The 18,430-nt window shown below is 41.6% G+C and overlaps 1 protein-coding gene across 1 annotated transcript in view; it reads right to left on the minus strand.

The window, feature by feature from the left end:
* Positions 1-18,430, minus strand: part of dcc (DCC netrin 1 receptor) — a 232,478-nt gene that overhangs the window by 143,865 nt on the left and 70,183 nt on the right. Inside the window, exons 3-5 of the mRNA XM_031855714.1 lie at positions 11,312-11,599; positions 3,342-3,492; positions 1,356-1,492 (exon numbers count right to left, since the gene is read on the minus strand). Of these exons, the coding sequence (XP_031711574.1) occupies positions 1,356-1,492; positions 3,342-3,492; positions 11,312-11,599 (576 nt within the window). The remainder of the gene's footprint in view (positions 1-1,355; positions 1,493-3,341; positions 3,493-11,311; positions 11,600-18,430) is intronic.

Here is an 18,430-nt window from a genome sequence, read left to right on the forward strand (position 1 = left end):
TACAACAACACTCTAAATCCATTACCAGAGACATTACATAATGGAGATGGTCCACTGTGAGTCAGTTTCCTGTATCTGTGTGAGGTGGGTTTTGCCATTGACCCGCCCCTTTAAGAGACTTACGGCAGGAAACTCCAATGGGAGATGTCAACACAGTCTATGACCTATTCTTTCTCCCTATAGTCACCAAAGCATTTTTCACAAGCCACATATCTTCTGAATATTCTGACACTGAAACAGCCTTTTTCAGGAGAAAATGTAACTTGTTCCAGACTTTTCTCTGTCCCAGCAGAGTCTCGCGAAATCTGGCAACTAACATAGGCAAACCGCCTTAGCAAAATAACTTGCATAACGCTAAATATGGCTGTAAGCTGTGTAAATATCTAATGTTAGCCAAAGAAGATATAATGGCATTATGAAGAAACTATTCATTCATAATGCATAACATAACTTGAACTGCATTCATCCATCCAAACAAGGTGGAGGGGGCAACACGCCATGATCACTCCCATTTAGGACCCAGGAAGCGTATACCATTTAAAACCATTGGATGACCTTCTAAACCTTGCAATGCGTCATCTCCGTTACAAAGCCTCTTTGTATTGTATTTCCTGCGTCCCTGACATCTGAAGCCGTACGACGCCACCACCAACACAGGCCCTTGCTTTGTTTTAGTGGAGGTCTGTTTTCAGATCCTCTCCGGCTGAGCCGGCTGACTTCCTGCTGAACACACCTGAATGCACGAGCAGCATCTGTTAGAAACCACCAGCAGCTGGGGAACAGTCAGAGAATAAATACAAACATATGATATTTATGAAAACCTCCTGAAGCAAACAGACGGCTCCAATTTTATATTTCATGAGCACATTTTGATTCTGGCGGAGAGTGTCAGCAGAAAGGAGGGGCCTGTCAGCAGATGGATACAGAATTTTTTTAAATTTTATTTAATTTAATTTTATTTTATTTAATTTTATTATTTTGGGGATGTCAGGCTGTTAACAGTTTCCTGTCAGGTTTTCCCTTGGGAAATTTGTGAAGAGACACGGCTCTAATCTTCTATTTTCCACACAATACAGAAGACTGAAGGTGCGTGTGTGCTCTTTTACTTCTTCCCCTGTGAGGACCAATGTGCGTTTTGGAGAGTGGGGACATTTAGTCCATTCCTCTTTGAGGGTTAAGATGGTTGTAGCGTTGATATTAGAATTAGCTTTTATAACGTCATCCATGCAATCACATCTGCCAACTGGGGACCTTTGTTGTATCTTTTCTCGCTTTCCTCAATTCCTGTCACCTCTGTACTGTCACTATCAAAATAAAAGCAAAAATGCACCAAAAAAAAATGTGCGTTGGCTCACCTAGTACAGTCAGCTCAGTGTGTGCAGTGATGTTGTGATTCTTGTTGCCGGCTGTGCAGCTGTAAGTATCAGAGTCGTCGTCAGTGACACTCCTGATGATCAGATTACTGCCCACCAGCAGAGAGTACTTCTTATTCCTGCAGAGGAAGGAAGAGTGAGGTAGATTTCGTTCAGCACATTCTTTTTTTTCAAGTTAGCTTTCTTAATAAAATGATAAGTCTGGTTAATTCTACAAATGTTCTCATTGTCAACAAATCCTGTCCCTCTACTTTCAGACAGGGCCCATTGGTTTCTACTGAAGATTCCTAAAGCAGTCGGTCCCCATGTGGAAATAGTGCATTTGTTCGGGACTATTTGTAGCTGCGTATTAATCTACGTTGTGGGATTGAGTCAAAATATGTACAGTATACTTCAGTGTGTGTGTATTCGTGGTAATGAAGTAACTCAAGCAACAACAGCGTTATGTTTCCATTCAATTAACTTATAACTTTTGTAATTTTGCAATAAAGAAATGCAAATTTGTAGCGTTTCCATCGACTGCTTTGCAGCAGATATACTTGGCTACAGCGTAGTTTTGTCAGAAGTTGGTGCTATTGGCTACGCATGTCTGTATTGTACCATTAAACAGAGTAGAAGAAGAAGTAGAGGTTGCGAACTGGAAATAAACCATCTAACCATCTAACCCAGGGGTCTCAAACTCATTTTCACTCTGGGCCACATCAGCGCCACGGTCGCCCTCAAAGGGCCGGTTGTAAATGTAAGACTGTGTAAATGTAACTACTCCTAACATATTGGTAAATAACTGTCTCTGCATTTGATTATTGTTTATTCAAGTGTAAAAATATTGTACATGCAGTTATATAAATGTAAAAATATATTTAAGCACATTTCTGTTATCATAACTTAAATCCTTTTAATTTAGGGTTAAGAAACCCACATTACTCTATCAAAGATCAAACTATTAAAGAAAATAGCAAAGACAAATATCAAACACAAGTTATTACAATAACTTTGTTCAATGCTTAAAATCCTTTGAAGGGTGCGTTTGCACAATCCCACGTGAAGTATTTCATGTGTTTTAAAGCTACGTTTAAAGTAGTCTTCAATGTACTCACAATACATTTCCATGTCCCATGTAGGGTAACCAGCCAAAGAGCTGCTTCTGTGACTGTGTGTTTAAGTATCTCATCATTTTGACTTTCTATCTCAGAATTATGACTTTCTATCATAGTTATGACTTTCTATCTCATAACCTCGACTTTCTATCTCATAATTTCGACTATGGGGATCTTTTTATTATCAAGTCTAACTTTAATTTTTCTTTTTTTTTTTTTTTTTTTTTTTTTTTTTACTGGCGGATTCGTGGGCCACATAAAATGACGTGGCGGGCCGGGAGTTTGAGACCCCTGATCTTTGCATGCATGAGTTTTCAGGAATTAGTTTCAATTGTCAATAATTTCTCATGTCAGCTAGTTTTGGCTATGTTTCAAGTTGTCTGGAGATGAAAACAAACCAATGCAATGATTGTAATCGACGAGTAAAGGCCACTGCCGCTGAATTTATTCGGCAACCGCTTTTCTTTATTCTATTAAGTGCGTCGACTGGTTTTCTTCAAAGGCAAAACCACCTTAAACCTCTACAGTTTCTCTACACAAAGCTAATGTGCACTTTCGTCAAACATTTATATGATCCTTCAAAACGTGCAAGAAAATACATGGAAACACGGCTAGTGTGGCTCATTGATGGCGATTGACACACAGTACTTGTTAGTCGGACACATTCATTGTTGGTTTTGGTCTTTTTATAACATTTACTGACAATGTAATATATAATCACTGGACTTATATGAATGATTGGGCCGTGTTGGGATACATGTAGGGCTCTACTGGACAAACTATACCCTGAGTAGAGAATATAGGTTATCATGTGGGTTAAACTTGGATTATCTCAGAACAACGTGCAATATTAACAGACAGGTGGACATACCAGCTCTGGATCAGTTCCTCTCCTCTCTTCCACTGGATGCTCGGAGTCGGGTATCCGGAAGCGGAACATTCCAGCACGGCGTCGGTTCCCAGTTGAGCCGTTCCACTGGATGGACGCTGGAGGAACTGGAGGTTCCTGCTCACGCCGGGTTCTGAGAGAGCGAGACGGAGAGAAGGAAGCCAGAAACTGAAACAGGGTTCGTACTCTGAAATACAATACGTGGCCATACGTGGCCAAACGTACCCAAATGTACCCAAACGTTGCAGGCGTATGTGATACTGAACAAGTCATTAAAAAACAATTGGAGGTATTTGTTCCCACTCAGATGGAAGAGCAACAGTGAAGTCCAACATATTGGGTGAATTGGGTGAAAAGGGCTTGGCTCGAAGGCAACGGTCCCGTTCTTGTACCATATGTTGTTCCATATGTTGGGCAACTGTGGCTAAGTGGATAGCAGGGCCGTCCTTCAATCAGAGGGTCTGTGGTTCGATCCCCGGCTCCGGCTGTGCTAGTCGCATGTCGATGTGTCCTTGAGCAAGACACTTAACCCCAAAATTGCTCCCTACGGTGTAGAAATGTGATAGAATTGTAAGTCGCTTTGGATAAAAGTGTCTGCTAAATGACTGTAATGTAATGTAAATATGGGATTGAGGTCAAGTTCTTCCACACCAAACTGGGAAAAAACAGTTATTTGTGAAGCTGGCTTTGTGCATGGAGGAGTCAACTGTTACAAGGTTGGAAGAACACGTTTGTCTAAATATTAAACATGACTCAGAGTCTACAGCTGCCAGCTCTGTAAAGCGATAGGTCTGCTTGTAAAAAACAAACAAACAAGCTGTTTTTCTGAACATTTAGGATGAAGTGTCACAGTGCTGGTTGTCATTTCTGTAGTTTAAATATCATCAGAGTTTCCATTATTGTAGAGTAGCATCGAACACAAATGAATGTCATTCATATTCAAGGTATTTTGTAAAAGTCTGGCAATCCATCCAATGGGTGTTGCGATATTTCATTCTGGGCCAAATCAGTGGGCTAACTGACCCACATATCCATTCCTGGAGCCCAACAAATACTCAATGATCTAATACTTTGTTGGTCCACGTTTAGGCACAAAAATAACTTGGTTGAAGTGGGGGAAACATCATGGCTTGGGTTAAAAGATGTCCAGACCCTCATTAGAATTAAGGATGATGAGGAAGCCATCCACAGCACAAAAAGTCCCAGTATGAGAAATACAGCGAAAACACAAGAACCGGTATCATAGGATCACAAGGTTCTTAAAAGTATGTGAATATTTGGCTAACAAATCTAAGACTGCTCTGATGGACAAACTCATAGATGTTTGAATAACAAGGCTACCTCTGAATTGGCTTCTTAAAAAGTCGACATGGGTTGAAGCAGTCATGTTTTCAAGATGAGATTTTCTATCAAAGCCTGATGACACACACACACACCTACACACAGACACACACACACACCCTCCCCTGCGGTGGGTCAGGTTGTGTTCGCCCTCAGGCTGGTGGGTTCTCGAAGAAGGATGAGACAATTTCCTTTAGGCGACAGAAAGTTACATCTCCACGCCCCACGGCACTGACATACAGTGCATCCGGAAAGTATTCACAGCGCTTCACTTTTTCCACATTTTGTTATGTTACAGCCTTATTCCAAAATGGATTAAATTCATTATTTTCCTCAACATTCTACACACAACAACCCATAATGACAAAGTGAAAACTGTTTTTTGCAAATTTTTGCAAATCTATTAAAAATAAAGAACGAAAACATAACATGTACATCCGTAAGTATTCACAGCCTTTGCTCAATACTTTGTTGAAGCACCTTTGGCAGCAATTACAGCCTCAAGTCTTCTTGGGTATGATTCCACAAGCTTGGCACACCTATTTCTGGGCAGTTTCTCCCATTCTTCTTTGCAGAACCTCTCAAGTTCCATCAGGTTGGATGGGGAGCGTCGGTGCACAGAAATTTTCAGATCTCTCCAGAGATGTTCAATCGGGTTCAAGTCAGGGCTCTGGCTGGTCCACTCAAGGACATTCACAGAGTTGTCCCGAAGCCACTCCTTTGTTATCTTGGCTGTGTGCTTCGGGTCGTTGTCCTGTTGGAAGATGAACCGTCACCCCAGTCTGAGGTCCAGAGCGCTCTGGAGCATGTTTTCGTCGAGGATGTCTCTGTACATTGCTGCATTCATCTTTCCCTCAATCCTGACTAGTCTCCCAGTTCCTCCCGCTGAAAAACATCCCCACAGCATGATGCTGCCACCACCATGCTTCACTGTAGGGATGGTATTGGCCAGGTGATGAGCAGTGTCTGGTTTCCTCCAGACATGACACTTGGCATTCAGGCGGGCTGTCATGTGTTTTTTACTGAGGAGTGGCTTCTGTCTGGCCACTCTACCAAACAGGCCTGATTTGTGGAGTGCTGTAGAGATGGTTGTCCTTCTGGAAGGTTCTCCTCTCTTCATAGAACAACACTGGAGCTCTGTCAGAGTGACCATCGGGTTCCTGGTCACCTCCCTGACTAAGGCCCTTCTCCCCCGATTGCTCAGTCTGGCTGGGCGGCCAACTCTAGGAAGAGTCCTGGTGGTTCCAAACTTCTTCCATTTCCGGATGATGGAGGCCACTGTGCTCATTGGGACTTTCAATGCTGCAGAAATTTTTCTGTACCCTTCGCCAGATCTGTGCCTCGATACAATTCTGTCTCGGAGGTCTACAGATAATTCCTTGGACTTCATGGCTTGGTTTATACTCTGATATGCACTGTCAACTGTGGTACCTTATATAGACAGGTGTGTGCCTTTCTAAATCATGTCCAATCAACTGAATTTAGCACAAGTGGACTCCAATCAAGTTGTAGAAACATCTCAAGGATGATCAGTGGAAACAGGATGCACCTGAGCTAAATTTTGAGTGTCATGGCAAAGGCTGTGAATACTTATGTACATGTTATGTTTTCGTTCTTTATTTTTAATAGATTTGCAAAAATTTGCAAAAAACAGTTTTCACTTTGTCATTATGGGTTGTTGTGTATAGAATGTTGAGGAAAATAATGAATTTAATCCATTTTGGAATAAGGCTGTAACATAACAAAATGTGGAAAAAGTGAAGCGCTGTGAATCCTTTCCGGATGCACTGTACACAAACATACGCACCTCCAACCTGAAATATTCTGGTAAACCCGTATTCATCCTCATTGAGCATTGAGTCATTTCACCTCATTTCTTCTGAAATGAATCTGATTGAGCTGATATTAATTTATATATTATTATTAAAATTATATAATATCTTTTATATTTGTATTCTACTTTTTATAGTCGATTGTTTTAATTTATTATTTAATACTCTATTATATAATGTATAGTATTATATTGCATATATATTCTAATATTTTTGTAATCAATTTTATACTTGACATGGTGGATAATTTGTATCATATATACATTTTATGGGTTTACATATTTTAGTTATTATTTTCTGCCAACTCTTAATCTTAATTACAACTACCTATGAACTTAACTATTTCCTTATTAAGTGATTGTTTCCTGCAGCATGGACAGATTTGTGTGATTCAAACATAATAAATAAGGTGTAACGCTGTACCACCTCCGGATTCAGTAACAAAAGAACTAAAGAGACAGAAAACAAGACAGTAAGCAGAAAAGTGAGCAGTGAACATGAGGAGACATAAGAAGAAGAAGAAGAAGCAGGAGAAGCGTCCACACAGCAGATTTATTTCTTCTTTTCTTTGGTTGGTCACAGAGAAGAGTAAAGAGCGAGGGATCACAGAGATAATCACTGAACGGCAGTGTGACTGCTTTAATGTTTTCACGGGCACGCCACCAAAGAAGGCCGTCAGCAAATCAGAAGACACAACGACCACGCTCGCATCACAATGAGGAAGGAGAGCCAGGACACACACACACACACACACACACACACACACACACACACACACACAATATACACAATGATGTTTTATTATGCATTGTGTCCCTCTGAAGTGTTGAAATAAAGGCGAACTGTCATTTTAAGATGACTCCAAACTAAACTCCTGGATCATTCATCCAGTTTACTAACATTTCGTTCACTTCACTTTACAGTCTGTCATGAGAACTTTTTGCTGTTTACACGCCGACAGGAAGGTCGTGTTACTATTCTATTTCGTTGTTTTTGTTATTTTGTTTGTGTCTTCTCTCCGTAGTGAATGCATGAAAAAAGATGATCAGGCTGAAGAGTTGCTCTTTTAGAACTAGAAAGGTACCTATTGTTGATAAGAAAGCTAGGGTTGGTAATCTTGAGAAACTAGCAAGGATACACTAGATTTTCAAAATTATCCAATTAAAAAACCCTGTCCAGTGTTGCCAACTCGTTTCCAATGAAAGTAGCTAGCAGCAATAGTTTTAAAAGTCTAGCGAAAAAGTTGCCAAGTCAGCAATACTGACTGGGCCTGTCCCTTCAGGCCTCCCTCAAAAGCCACTCCCCTAAAAGGATCATCATGAACGTAAACAACCAACATGGCTGTTGTTTGTACTCAAAGCTGTTAAGCTAGCAGCTTGCGATAGAGGTGACGAGCACACAGGTAGCTAGTTAGACAGGCAGCTAGACCGCCCAGTCATTTAATTCGAGCAAGATGAATTGATTGGACGGGCTTATTGCAGTCCAGCAACAGATACAACATTTGTTCCTTTTTTTTTGTAGTGTAATGATACGAGGCCAGCCTTACGCTGAAGGTTTGCGTGTGTTAACATTGTAACAAGTGGATGAAATTATGAAACAGTGGCAGTTATGTTTAGGCAACAAAACATCATGGTTTGGCTTGAAGTAAGTAGGCTTGTAACATAACATAAGCTACGGAAGTAACGCTTTATGACTCGTGCCGTAAAAATCATATTTTGGTGTCACATGGGACACGAACGCCAGCCCCCTGAGTGAAAGTCCTGTGTTTGTTTGACACATTCAGAGGTGCTGATAGGAGGATTTTGTCAGCTTTGGATGCCGCCCAGTAAACAACTGTTTACCCCAATTCAGTCTGTAATGCCAAGCTAAGCTAACTCGCTGCCCACTCCAGCTTGAAATTTCGATTTTATTTTAGAGTTCAGTCATGAGACAGGTTTTTGGCTTTAGAAGAAACAATATTTTCAACACAGCTGAGCATATTTTTCTACTGATGGTTCACCCAGTAGAGTTTCCTGTCCATCCAAAACCTTGAAGATCTCAAAATGGATAGAATGAACCACAACTCTTCAGTGAACCTTGTCTCTGAACACTACATGTGGATGCATTCTTCTCCACCTGACGGCTGATGGTTACACCTGCTGCTAAACTACACGAGTACACTGGAGCTGTACGCCTCATCTCTTTGGTCACTAATCTGACTGCTTTATCCGGACTGACACACAACTATACAGCAACAGAGTGGAAAGTAGGACAGGGATGTATTAACTGGAGATGGCACACAGGAATCACATGTTGCCCTCGGATAATCTCTCACCTCTCACCCCTGAGCCCCACTGGTGGCTCCATCTGATAGACACTTTAGGCAGTCACAGTTATTAAAACCTTTCATAGAGACAGAATCATTAAAACTGAATCCATCTGATGCATTAAAACTGCATGCAGATCAAAGATAAACAAGTTTAAGCTGGAACCACAGGGAGCTCTGTGGTTTATACATTTGAGATATGTTAAAAAGATCCTCTGAAGCCTGATGAAGCAAAACTACAATGTTTAGTGAAATCAGAGTCAAACAGATATCACTTTTAGAGATATAAGTCTATATGTTTAGCCTAGCTTAGCACAAAGAGACAGCAGGACACAGAATTACAATACATACTTCATTCAATCTAACTCTTAGTTTAAAATGAACAGTTTCATTGATTAATCAAATCAATCAAATTATTTATTGTATGTGAAATGGATTAATTCATTTATTCTACCGATATTTTTTTGAATAATTGATTTTAATTTCAACTGCTCATATATATACACATATATATTTGTATTTACTCAATTATAGATGCATCTATTTATTATTGTAATTTGTTTATTTAGTTTATGGTTTAATTTTTTTTACTCTTATATATCTTGTATTTTACTTAAACTTTATTTTGCACACTTTCTTATGTAACAGCCAGGTGAGTTTTGAGGTAATCAACGGCTGTAGTTGTCTATGGGACTCTGATGAGGATTAACTGTTGACACATGTTTTCAGCTGTGTGTGAGGGTGGATGGGGTGCAGCGGTTTTGAAAAAGTGGCGATCGAAATGCAAAGTGCATGTGATTATCCTGCTGAAGGTCGGCGCTCCGGCTCCAGAGACCCCCTGCTGGGACAGAGTGCAGGAACACTTCAGGAGCTCGAGTCAAAGTGGTGTTTAACCAGGAAAGAGAGAGCTAAACTTAGCTGGAATACCAGCGATGAAGTGGACAGTATATGGACTGGTGTAATTGGACGGTGTGGAGTGTATTAAACATCGGCGGCTGACGGACTCCCGGCAGACTGATGAGAAACTGTTTCATCTCAGAGGTATGATTAAAATCCCATCGTACTCTCTTTATATTCATTACATCACATTTCATTTTAAAATGAGACATCTAGCATGGAGAGAAAATGAACAAAAATGACTCCCTGATGAAATGGTAGAACTCACTATTAAGTAAAACCGCTGGTGCAGTACGTCACTGTCACAAGACTGTATCTCTAAGATAACATTCGGAGGTTGAGAACACAAATAATAATTAAAATATGTACAAAAGTTGATGCCAGAAGGTTTATCAGGGGAAAAAACTAATCAACAGAAATCTACACTCATATGGGAGGCCAAACTCTCCACTGAAACCAGATCAACTAGATTGACCTCCACACAGTTGCATATCTTTAACAAGTCAAGTTGTCTAGATGTCAATTCAATTCAATTCAACACATTTTTTTGTATAGCCCCAAATCACAAATTTGCCTCCCAGGGCTTTACAATCTGTACACATGTGACATCCTCTGTCCAGGGACCCTCACATCGGAACAGGAAAAACTCCCCCAAAAACCCTTTAATGGGGAGAGACCTGTGGGAGAGCAACAGAGGAGGGATCCCTCTCCCAGGCTGGACAAAAGTGCAATAGATGTCATGTGTACAGCATGAACAATATAACACAATGTCATCCCTTCATCATTCTATCCTGTTAAGACATTAGTGTTAAATTGTCATAACTGGCTTTTGAATTCTTGAGTTATGGCCAAAAATGTGTTCACATTGACCTTTGACCACCCAACCAGTTCATCCTTGAGTCTAGGTAGATGTTTTTGACAAATCTGAAGAAATTCCCTGAAGGTGTTGGTTAGACATTCACGAGAATGGACCAGATGTAAGGACTGATAAGCCAACAACATAATGCCTCCAGCCACGGCAGTCGTTGGCGTGGAAACCTAAAAAACAGTATCTGTGGTTGTTAAAAGCCTGTAATAAGCCTGTAGTAAGCCTGTTCTAGCCCGAAGCATTGGACAGACTTCCTGTCTGTCTCCCTTCCTGCCTAACAACGGCCACTCTGACCTGTGCACTCATTGCGCATCATCTTACACCAGCTAGCTAGTAATTAGTCCCGATAGCCATGTTGGTTGTTTATGTTCAATATGATAACTTGGGGGGAGTGGCTTTGGAGGGAGGCCTGAAGCGAAAGGCTGTCAGTGTTTCCGACTGTTGCAACACTGGGCTGAGTTTTTCGGTTGGATAATTTCTTTTAATCTGGGGTTTTCATACCGGTTGCTTGAATCCCATACCTTAAAAGTATGAAAAGTATAGGTACTCAATGCAGAAAAATGTGTAATATACATTATATCATTAGATAAAAGCAGGAGTAGGAGTAGAACGTGGTAAAAGACTCAAGAACAAGCACCTTAACTATGCACTCAAGTACAGTAAAATGATTTGTCAGGTGATTGCGGTACATCACTGTTGGATCAGTTACCTGGGAGAACTCGGAGCTCGGCGTCTGTCCCAGTCCTGGTGCTGCCAGGGTTGTCGGCCAGACAGCGGTATGTGGCGGAGTCTGGTGGCTGGACACGGCTGACCTGCAGAGAGCCGGAGGGCAACACCGCCAGGCGGGAATCAGGGTCAAAGGTCAGCGGTAGGTCCTCCCGGTTCTTCTGCCAGCGGATGATGGGCGTCGGGTCCCCCGAGACCTCACAGCGCAGCAGGGCGGTATCGCCGAGGTACGAGGAAACGGACTCAGTGGGCACGACCACCTTCAGCGGACCTGGAAAGATTTCGTAAAGGGGGGGGGGGGGGTTATTAACAGAAAGATGGAGGATTGATAGACTTATCTCAGTGTAAAAATACATATTCTATTGATTGTTTCTTTGACTCCCTGCACAGAGTCCTTTCTTTGTCTCTTCACTTCATTTAGCCATGCAGAAATGTACTCCACTGAATGAGCTGAATGGCACATAGTGAACAGAACTGTACTGAACTGACCTGGATTGCAATGTTGTGTACTGTACTGAAATGAACTGAAGCAACTACATTTACTGCTTGACAGGCTACCTGTACATCTACAAAAACTACTGCTGTCATTGCTGTTCCTACTGTTGTTCCTACTGATGTTAGTACTGCTTTCAGCACTGCTAATAGTACTGTTGTTATTACTGTTTTAAATACTGCTGTTTTTACTGCTGAAAGTTCTGTCGTTAGTATTGTCGTTAGTACTGTTGTTAGTACTGGAGTTAGTACTGGAGTTAGTACTGGAGTTAGTACTGGAGTTAGTACTGGTGTTAGTACTGTTGTTAGTACTGCTGTTAGTACTGCTGTTAGTACTGCTGTTAGTACTGTTGTTAGTACTGTCAGTACTGCTGTCAGTACTGTGTCAGTTCTGCTGTTAGTACTGCTGTTAGTACTGGTGTTATTATTACTGTAAATGCTGCTGTCAGTACTGCGTCAGTTCTCTGTCATTCCTGCTGTCAGTACTAATAGAGCGTCTGTGTCACACAGGACACACAACAGCAGCAGCAGGGGAGAAGAAGAAGAGGTGAGCTGACGGTAAAGGTTTTCTAGGTCAACAAGTAGAAGAGAATTATATAGACAAGGATGGAACAGGAAGGGAGTTGAGGCCCAGCGGGTGTGGATGTGAGAGAGAGACAGAGTTAGACTTTGAACAACGGGAGGACAGATGAAAGTCAGACAGAAAAACAGAGAGACGGGGACAGGGTGGACAGGCAGTGTCCAGCCCGCTGTGTTTAGGACACACGCCGCTTCCTGTCTGATTAGATTCACTTCAACAACAAGCAGCCTGTAGCAACGTAAACACACGCTGACACCAGCCGCACTTATGCACTGCACTGCACAGCCCGGTCATTCTATCATCTGAAGCTCACACCTGCTTATGTTTTCATTTCAACATGGCTCCCGGGGCCTCCGGGCAGATTAACTACACTCTGCAGGAATGTCAGGAATTCAATGAAGAGAAGCTTATTTTCTTTTCCGTGTTGATGTTGTCCCACAATTTTACAGTAGGGTCTAAACGGGTTCGAATGATTAAATGGGAATATTATATTATGTTATTCTTGCCTCCTGAACCCCGTGACAGTCCAAACGTCCACGGATAACATGGTTTGAGAAAGGATTTTTCTGGGACGGGTTCCTTTTCTGGGAGGTCTCTGCTCAATCAAAGGGGACATAATCAATACTTGGCAAATTGTATTCATGAAAAAAAAAGAGTTCATCAGTCCCCCTTGTACTCCTGTGCAGCGGGTCACTAGTCACTAGTCGTGGCGGGGTGGCAAGGAATATTTCCAGCACGTAGATCATGATTCGATTATCGTATTAATCTCCATAGCGGGAAACCAGTTTGGTCATCCGTGTGTGCAGTCACAAAATAATAAAAGAGTCAGTCAGGTCACAGCGGACCATAGGAGAGAGTAGTAACACTAAATGTTACTGTACTAAGCTAAACTGAACTAATGAAAAGTGAACTGAACTTTGGTGGACAGAACTGAACTAAACTAGCTGAACTGACCTGGACTGTAATGTTGTGTACTGTACTGAAATGAACTGAAGCAACTACAACTACTGCTTAACAGGCTACTTGTACATCTACAAAAACTACTGCTGTCATTGTTAGTACTGTTTTTGGTACTGCTTTTAATACTACTGTTAGTACTGTTATTGGTACAACTGTTTTTAGTACAACTGTTTGTACTGCTTTTAATATTACATTACAGTGATTTAGCAGACGCTTTTATCCAAAGCAACTTACAATTCAGATTCTATCACATACACCGTAGGCACAGCTACGGGAGCAATTTTTGGCATTAAGTGTCTTGCTCAAGGACACATCGACATGCGACTAGCAGAGCCGGAGCCGGGGATCAAACCACCGACCCTCTGATTGAAGGACGGCCCTGCTCTCCACTTAGCCACAGTCGCCCAGAAATGCCTGTGCTTGGTAACTGTGGACTGTAGTTATGAACAGGTTGCTTGTCTTTAATTAAATAATTAAATGTTTTTAGTCAAAGACAGTAACAGAAAACTGTAATGATATTAATAGAACCAATAACCTTTAATAAAAAAAGCAATTTTCAATCACAGCAAACTCTACATTAAGGTACAGCAAAACGTCTTGATCTTTACCAAGTCCTCCTGTCATTTTCTTGATTTCAAAAGATTGATTCATGCTCGCCACATCCTTGAGGGTCCCGAGTGTCCGCACGGCCAATTGACGTCACACATTCATACACGGACCCTTCGCGGGGGTTACGTGCTGCAGGGTTTTCGACTGTCTGAGCACAAAAACAAAAGTCGAACTCAGCGGAAAATGGAGAACTAGAATGTCCTGATAAACCCACACGGGAGTATGAAAGATCCACGTCAGCTCATGTCTGTGCGACAGCTCGGGGAAAGCAACCAATTTTGAGAATAAAAAATGTAATAATAATTGGATTTTTACTTCTGGGGAAAAGCTTCCAGAGCAAACCAGATTCCAAAACCAAAGCCAAACTGACCTGGAAGCAGGTGGAATTATCTCACCTGATGCTGAAGATACAACTTCTGAAAGAAATGCAGTTTACAGGGTACACACACGCAGATTTGTAGTTTTCTTTTGTTACTTGCTGAGTCAGAGTGGCATCATGTTTCTTTTTTACTGATCTAACAACATCTACCCTGAATATATTACAACAGCGTGAACGGCCTCATGAATCCAAAGTGGAGCAGAGAGTTTATACTGATCTTCAGTCGGAGTGGAAATTCTGATCACACAGAATGAAAAAAAAAGAACAAGATGAAGGAGAGCAGCATGAAGGAAGAATCAGGGAGGAGGAGAAATGGGTCAAACCATCAGGATAGGAGGGGCAGAGGAGAGGATGTATGAAAAGAAATTTGAATGAAGAAGAAAGGGTTGATAAGAAGAAGAAGAAGAAGAAGAAGAAGAAGAAGAAGAAGAAACTTTGACACTCAACACTACATGCCTTCACTTTAACGTTGTGTCTTCAGATTAAATCCGGCAACCTCCGGACCAAAAGCAAAACCTCTTTGATTTCTTTCATTCTAAAGACTGTTGTCTCCCTGCTGATTTTATCCTCATTAGATAAACGGACCGAAATATCTGGAACGGATAATTACATGCAAATCACAGCAAACAGCCGAGGCCGGCGTGTAGGGACTTGAGGACGCTCCTACTCTCAATCGTCGTCTTGAGAACGATTATTATCTGCTTCCGTGGGTAAAATCTCACTCCTCCTCGGCGCCGTTAATTTGCGATCCGTCCAAATACTCTAAGAGTCTACGGTTGATTGGACGGACGGACTGAAGGCCGCTCTGTATTTCCCTCCACCGCTGTGAACTTTAGCTAGGAGTTAAAAGGTGATCGCTTTGTGTTCGCAGTGGTTGGGAAATAAAAAGGTTAGCTTGAGATGAGCAAAACGTAGGATAAAATATTCCGGTAATGGACTTTCATACGTCATACATAATTTTTTTCATACATCATACTTCATACAGTAACCTGTACTAAAATGAAACGGTTTACAAATTACGAATTACGGATTACGTTTCATTTTGAAAAGTCATTTCATTTTGATAAGTCAGCTTTTTAAAAACCAACATGGCTCAGATCAAAATTTTGTTTCAAAACAAAACTCCTGCTCTCTTCTCTGATCAGATGATTTGCTACCACTACACCTCATAGTAATAGTAACTCTGTGATCCCATGATATAGTGGTAATTGTAAAACTAATGTCCTGTTCTCTTTGCAGACATGTGGGCCTGTAAAGACATCTAGGTGACATACGGTGATAACTACAATGTCGTCAGAGCGCCTCAGGAGAGAGAATGTTGCTAGTATTTCAGCATTCTGCTCTCCGCAGCAGCAGATAGCTCACGGCTGCGGAGAGCAGAATGCTTAACTATTGGCAACATCTTCTCTCCATTTCTGAAAAGCTTCACAGAAATTGTCAGACCTTCTTTCAGACTCCATCTTCATTTCCATCTTGATGTATTTGTGGTCAACGTATACTCTTCAATCTTTCATTGACAAAACACTTGATTGAATTGTTGTTTTGGGCTTTTCTTGTCATTTTATCACTGAATGAAGGAGACTTGTCAGTGTTGAATTGAAGATAAATGAAGTAATGTTTACATTTGAATTGTCCGTACATTCTGCCAGTCTATCTATTCTGCTGTACTCTCACTCTCTCTCTCTCTATGCTCCTCTTCTTTATCCTCCCAATCTCATCTTTGTGTTGCTTTCAACTCATTGTTTAGTCTTTGTATTATTTCTATTTCTTTCTTTTCTCCCTCTCACTCTGTCTCTCAATCTTCATCGGCAGTCTCTTTCTTTTCCTCTTTGCTCTCTCTCTCTGCTCTTTCTTCAATAGTCTCTCGCTCACCTCGCTCTGCTTCTCTCTCTGTATTCTTCCTGTTTCTTCTCTCCTCAGTCTGACATCCTCTCTCTCCTTCTCTCTCTCTATCGCTCTCTCTATCTATCAATCTGAGTGTTCAGTGTTTCTAATTAATTCCCAGTTTACAGTCGTATCTGAACACACACACACACACACACAGTCAGGCTGCTAATTGAATTTTTAAGCTTCTGCTGTTCATTGGCATTTTGCCTTGTAATGTGTATGTGTGTGTGTGTGTGTGTGTGTGTGTGTGTGCGTGTGTCTGTGTGTGTAAGGAATGACAGGCAGGCAGAACTGATTCATATTTTAATGTAATACTGGGATCTGGGTGAATTATTTTTGTAAGTGTGTGCATGTTTAAGTTTAAAACACATATGATTCAGCTCATGTTTGGATACTGGCTGAAAGCTGTAGGACCTGAACAAACCAGGTTACTGGTTCCTTTGCGAGCGCGGCCAATCCTGGCGCTTGAATGCTTCGCGGGGCGGGTCTTGCCAAGAACAGCAGTGGGATTCACAGTAACATGCTGGGTATCTTTAATCTATACTTTTAAATATCTACCAAAATCATCCAGTGCCAAAAACGTCTCCAGTCGAACAATGCCTCCAATCGATCTTTTTTTTGTGTGTTCTAGAACAGAAAGACTGATTTGCTCAAAGCCAATCACTGCAAGCGTTCTTCAATGCGTTCTTCAATGCGTTCTTCGATACAGCTGCGGCTAGCAGCAAATGTGCAAACAGCGCTAACAACAGCAACAGCTCTGATAGAGCTAACAGTTGTACCTGGGGGGAACCCGGACAGCGGGCGTCATGCGCTTCCGTTCACATGATGGGTGTTGAATGAAGTACTGTAGGTTATAGCTTGACCGTGGAGAAAGTACCTCAAACAACCGTACTTCAAAACGCCCAAACCATCCCTTCTAGTTCTTGCAATGGAGAAGGGTTAGATTATGGTGGGAGTGGTAAACCCCCAAACGCTCTCACTCTCACTCTCACTCACACACACACATACTCTCTGTCACCTCCCTGTGAGCTGTAGCTGCTGGTCTCCAGTCTCTTTAATCGCTCTAACTGACTGGAAGCACGAGAGTCACTCCAGAGACCGAAAACCCTCGAACACAAAGAGCTGAGTGAGCTAAAGACATGACCAGCCAATACACACACTGTGACAAAGAGTGTATGAGTGCGTGTGTGTGTATGAGTGCGTGTGTGTGTGTGTGCGTGTTTGTGTGTGTTATCCAGAACTTCGTTATCAGAGTAAAAGAATCACTTCTGATTTTGTCTGAGAGAGTGTTTCCCTCATTTTCAAAATGAACCAAAAATACAGAAAGCATTCTGTCAGAGACGGCTGCTTGGTTTGGGTGGACCCCCTTTTTTGGGACCACTTCCGGGGGGCGGGATGGCTCTTGCCGGGCGTAGTTGCTCTACAAAGCACCGCGCCCACTGTCTCTTGGTCGGCTCGGAAAGGCCCGGGGTGAGGGAGGCTCCCGGCTTTGCAGCCCCCCTCGATTCCGGGGCCTTGGACTTGGACAGGGAGAGAGGAGTGCAGCTCTAAAAATAACGGTTTTGGACATACAAGGTGCCCGCTGCCAACAATTTTCTATTTATGCTAATGTGTGTATGCAGACATTTCATCTTTGCTCTGGGCTTTATCAATATTTATAGAGCTGAGAAGGAATCTTGATGTTGACTTGCTATTACTAATGAGTGAAAATAAACAGCCAAAACTAAATTCTAATTGTTATTCGGTAGTAATAATGTTCATGATAAGTCTGTTGGTAGCTGACAATGTGAGATGCGTCTCAAGGTTTCCTTTTAGGCTATATATATATATATATATATATATATATATATATATTATTTTCTTTCCTCTCGCAAATGAAATATAAATTTGAAATCCCTAAAACTCTGAGCTGTCATCTTGTCCTCCAGTGTAGACGGTGCACACTGTTGGCGATGCACTTAAGCCTCTGTGCCTCTCTCTGAATTAATGTCTTCCATAAACAGTATTGATCTTAAGCCACATTCCACTTACTAAATTTCATTACAGGTGAATTACTTTAGTTCTATTAAATAAATACAGACAGTAAAATGAATGGAGGAAGCTGAGCAATATCAAATGTGTGTGTGTGTGTGTGTGTGTGTGTGTGTGTGTGTGTGTGTGTGTGTGTGTGTGTGTGTGTGTGTGTGTGTGTGTGT

The sequence above is a fragment of the Anarrhichthys ocellatus genome, unplaced genomic scaffold, assembly GCF_004355925.1.
Source record: "Anarrhichthys ocellatus isolate YVR2014 unplaced genomic scaffold, GSC_Weel_1.0 scaffold16, whole genome shotgun sequence".
In the NCBI taxonomy this organism is placed as follows: Eukaryota; Metazoa; Chordata; class Actinopteri; order Perciformes; family Anarhichadidae; genus Anarrhichthys; species Anarrhichthys ocellatus.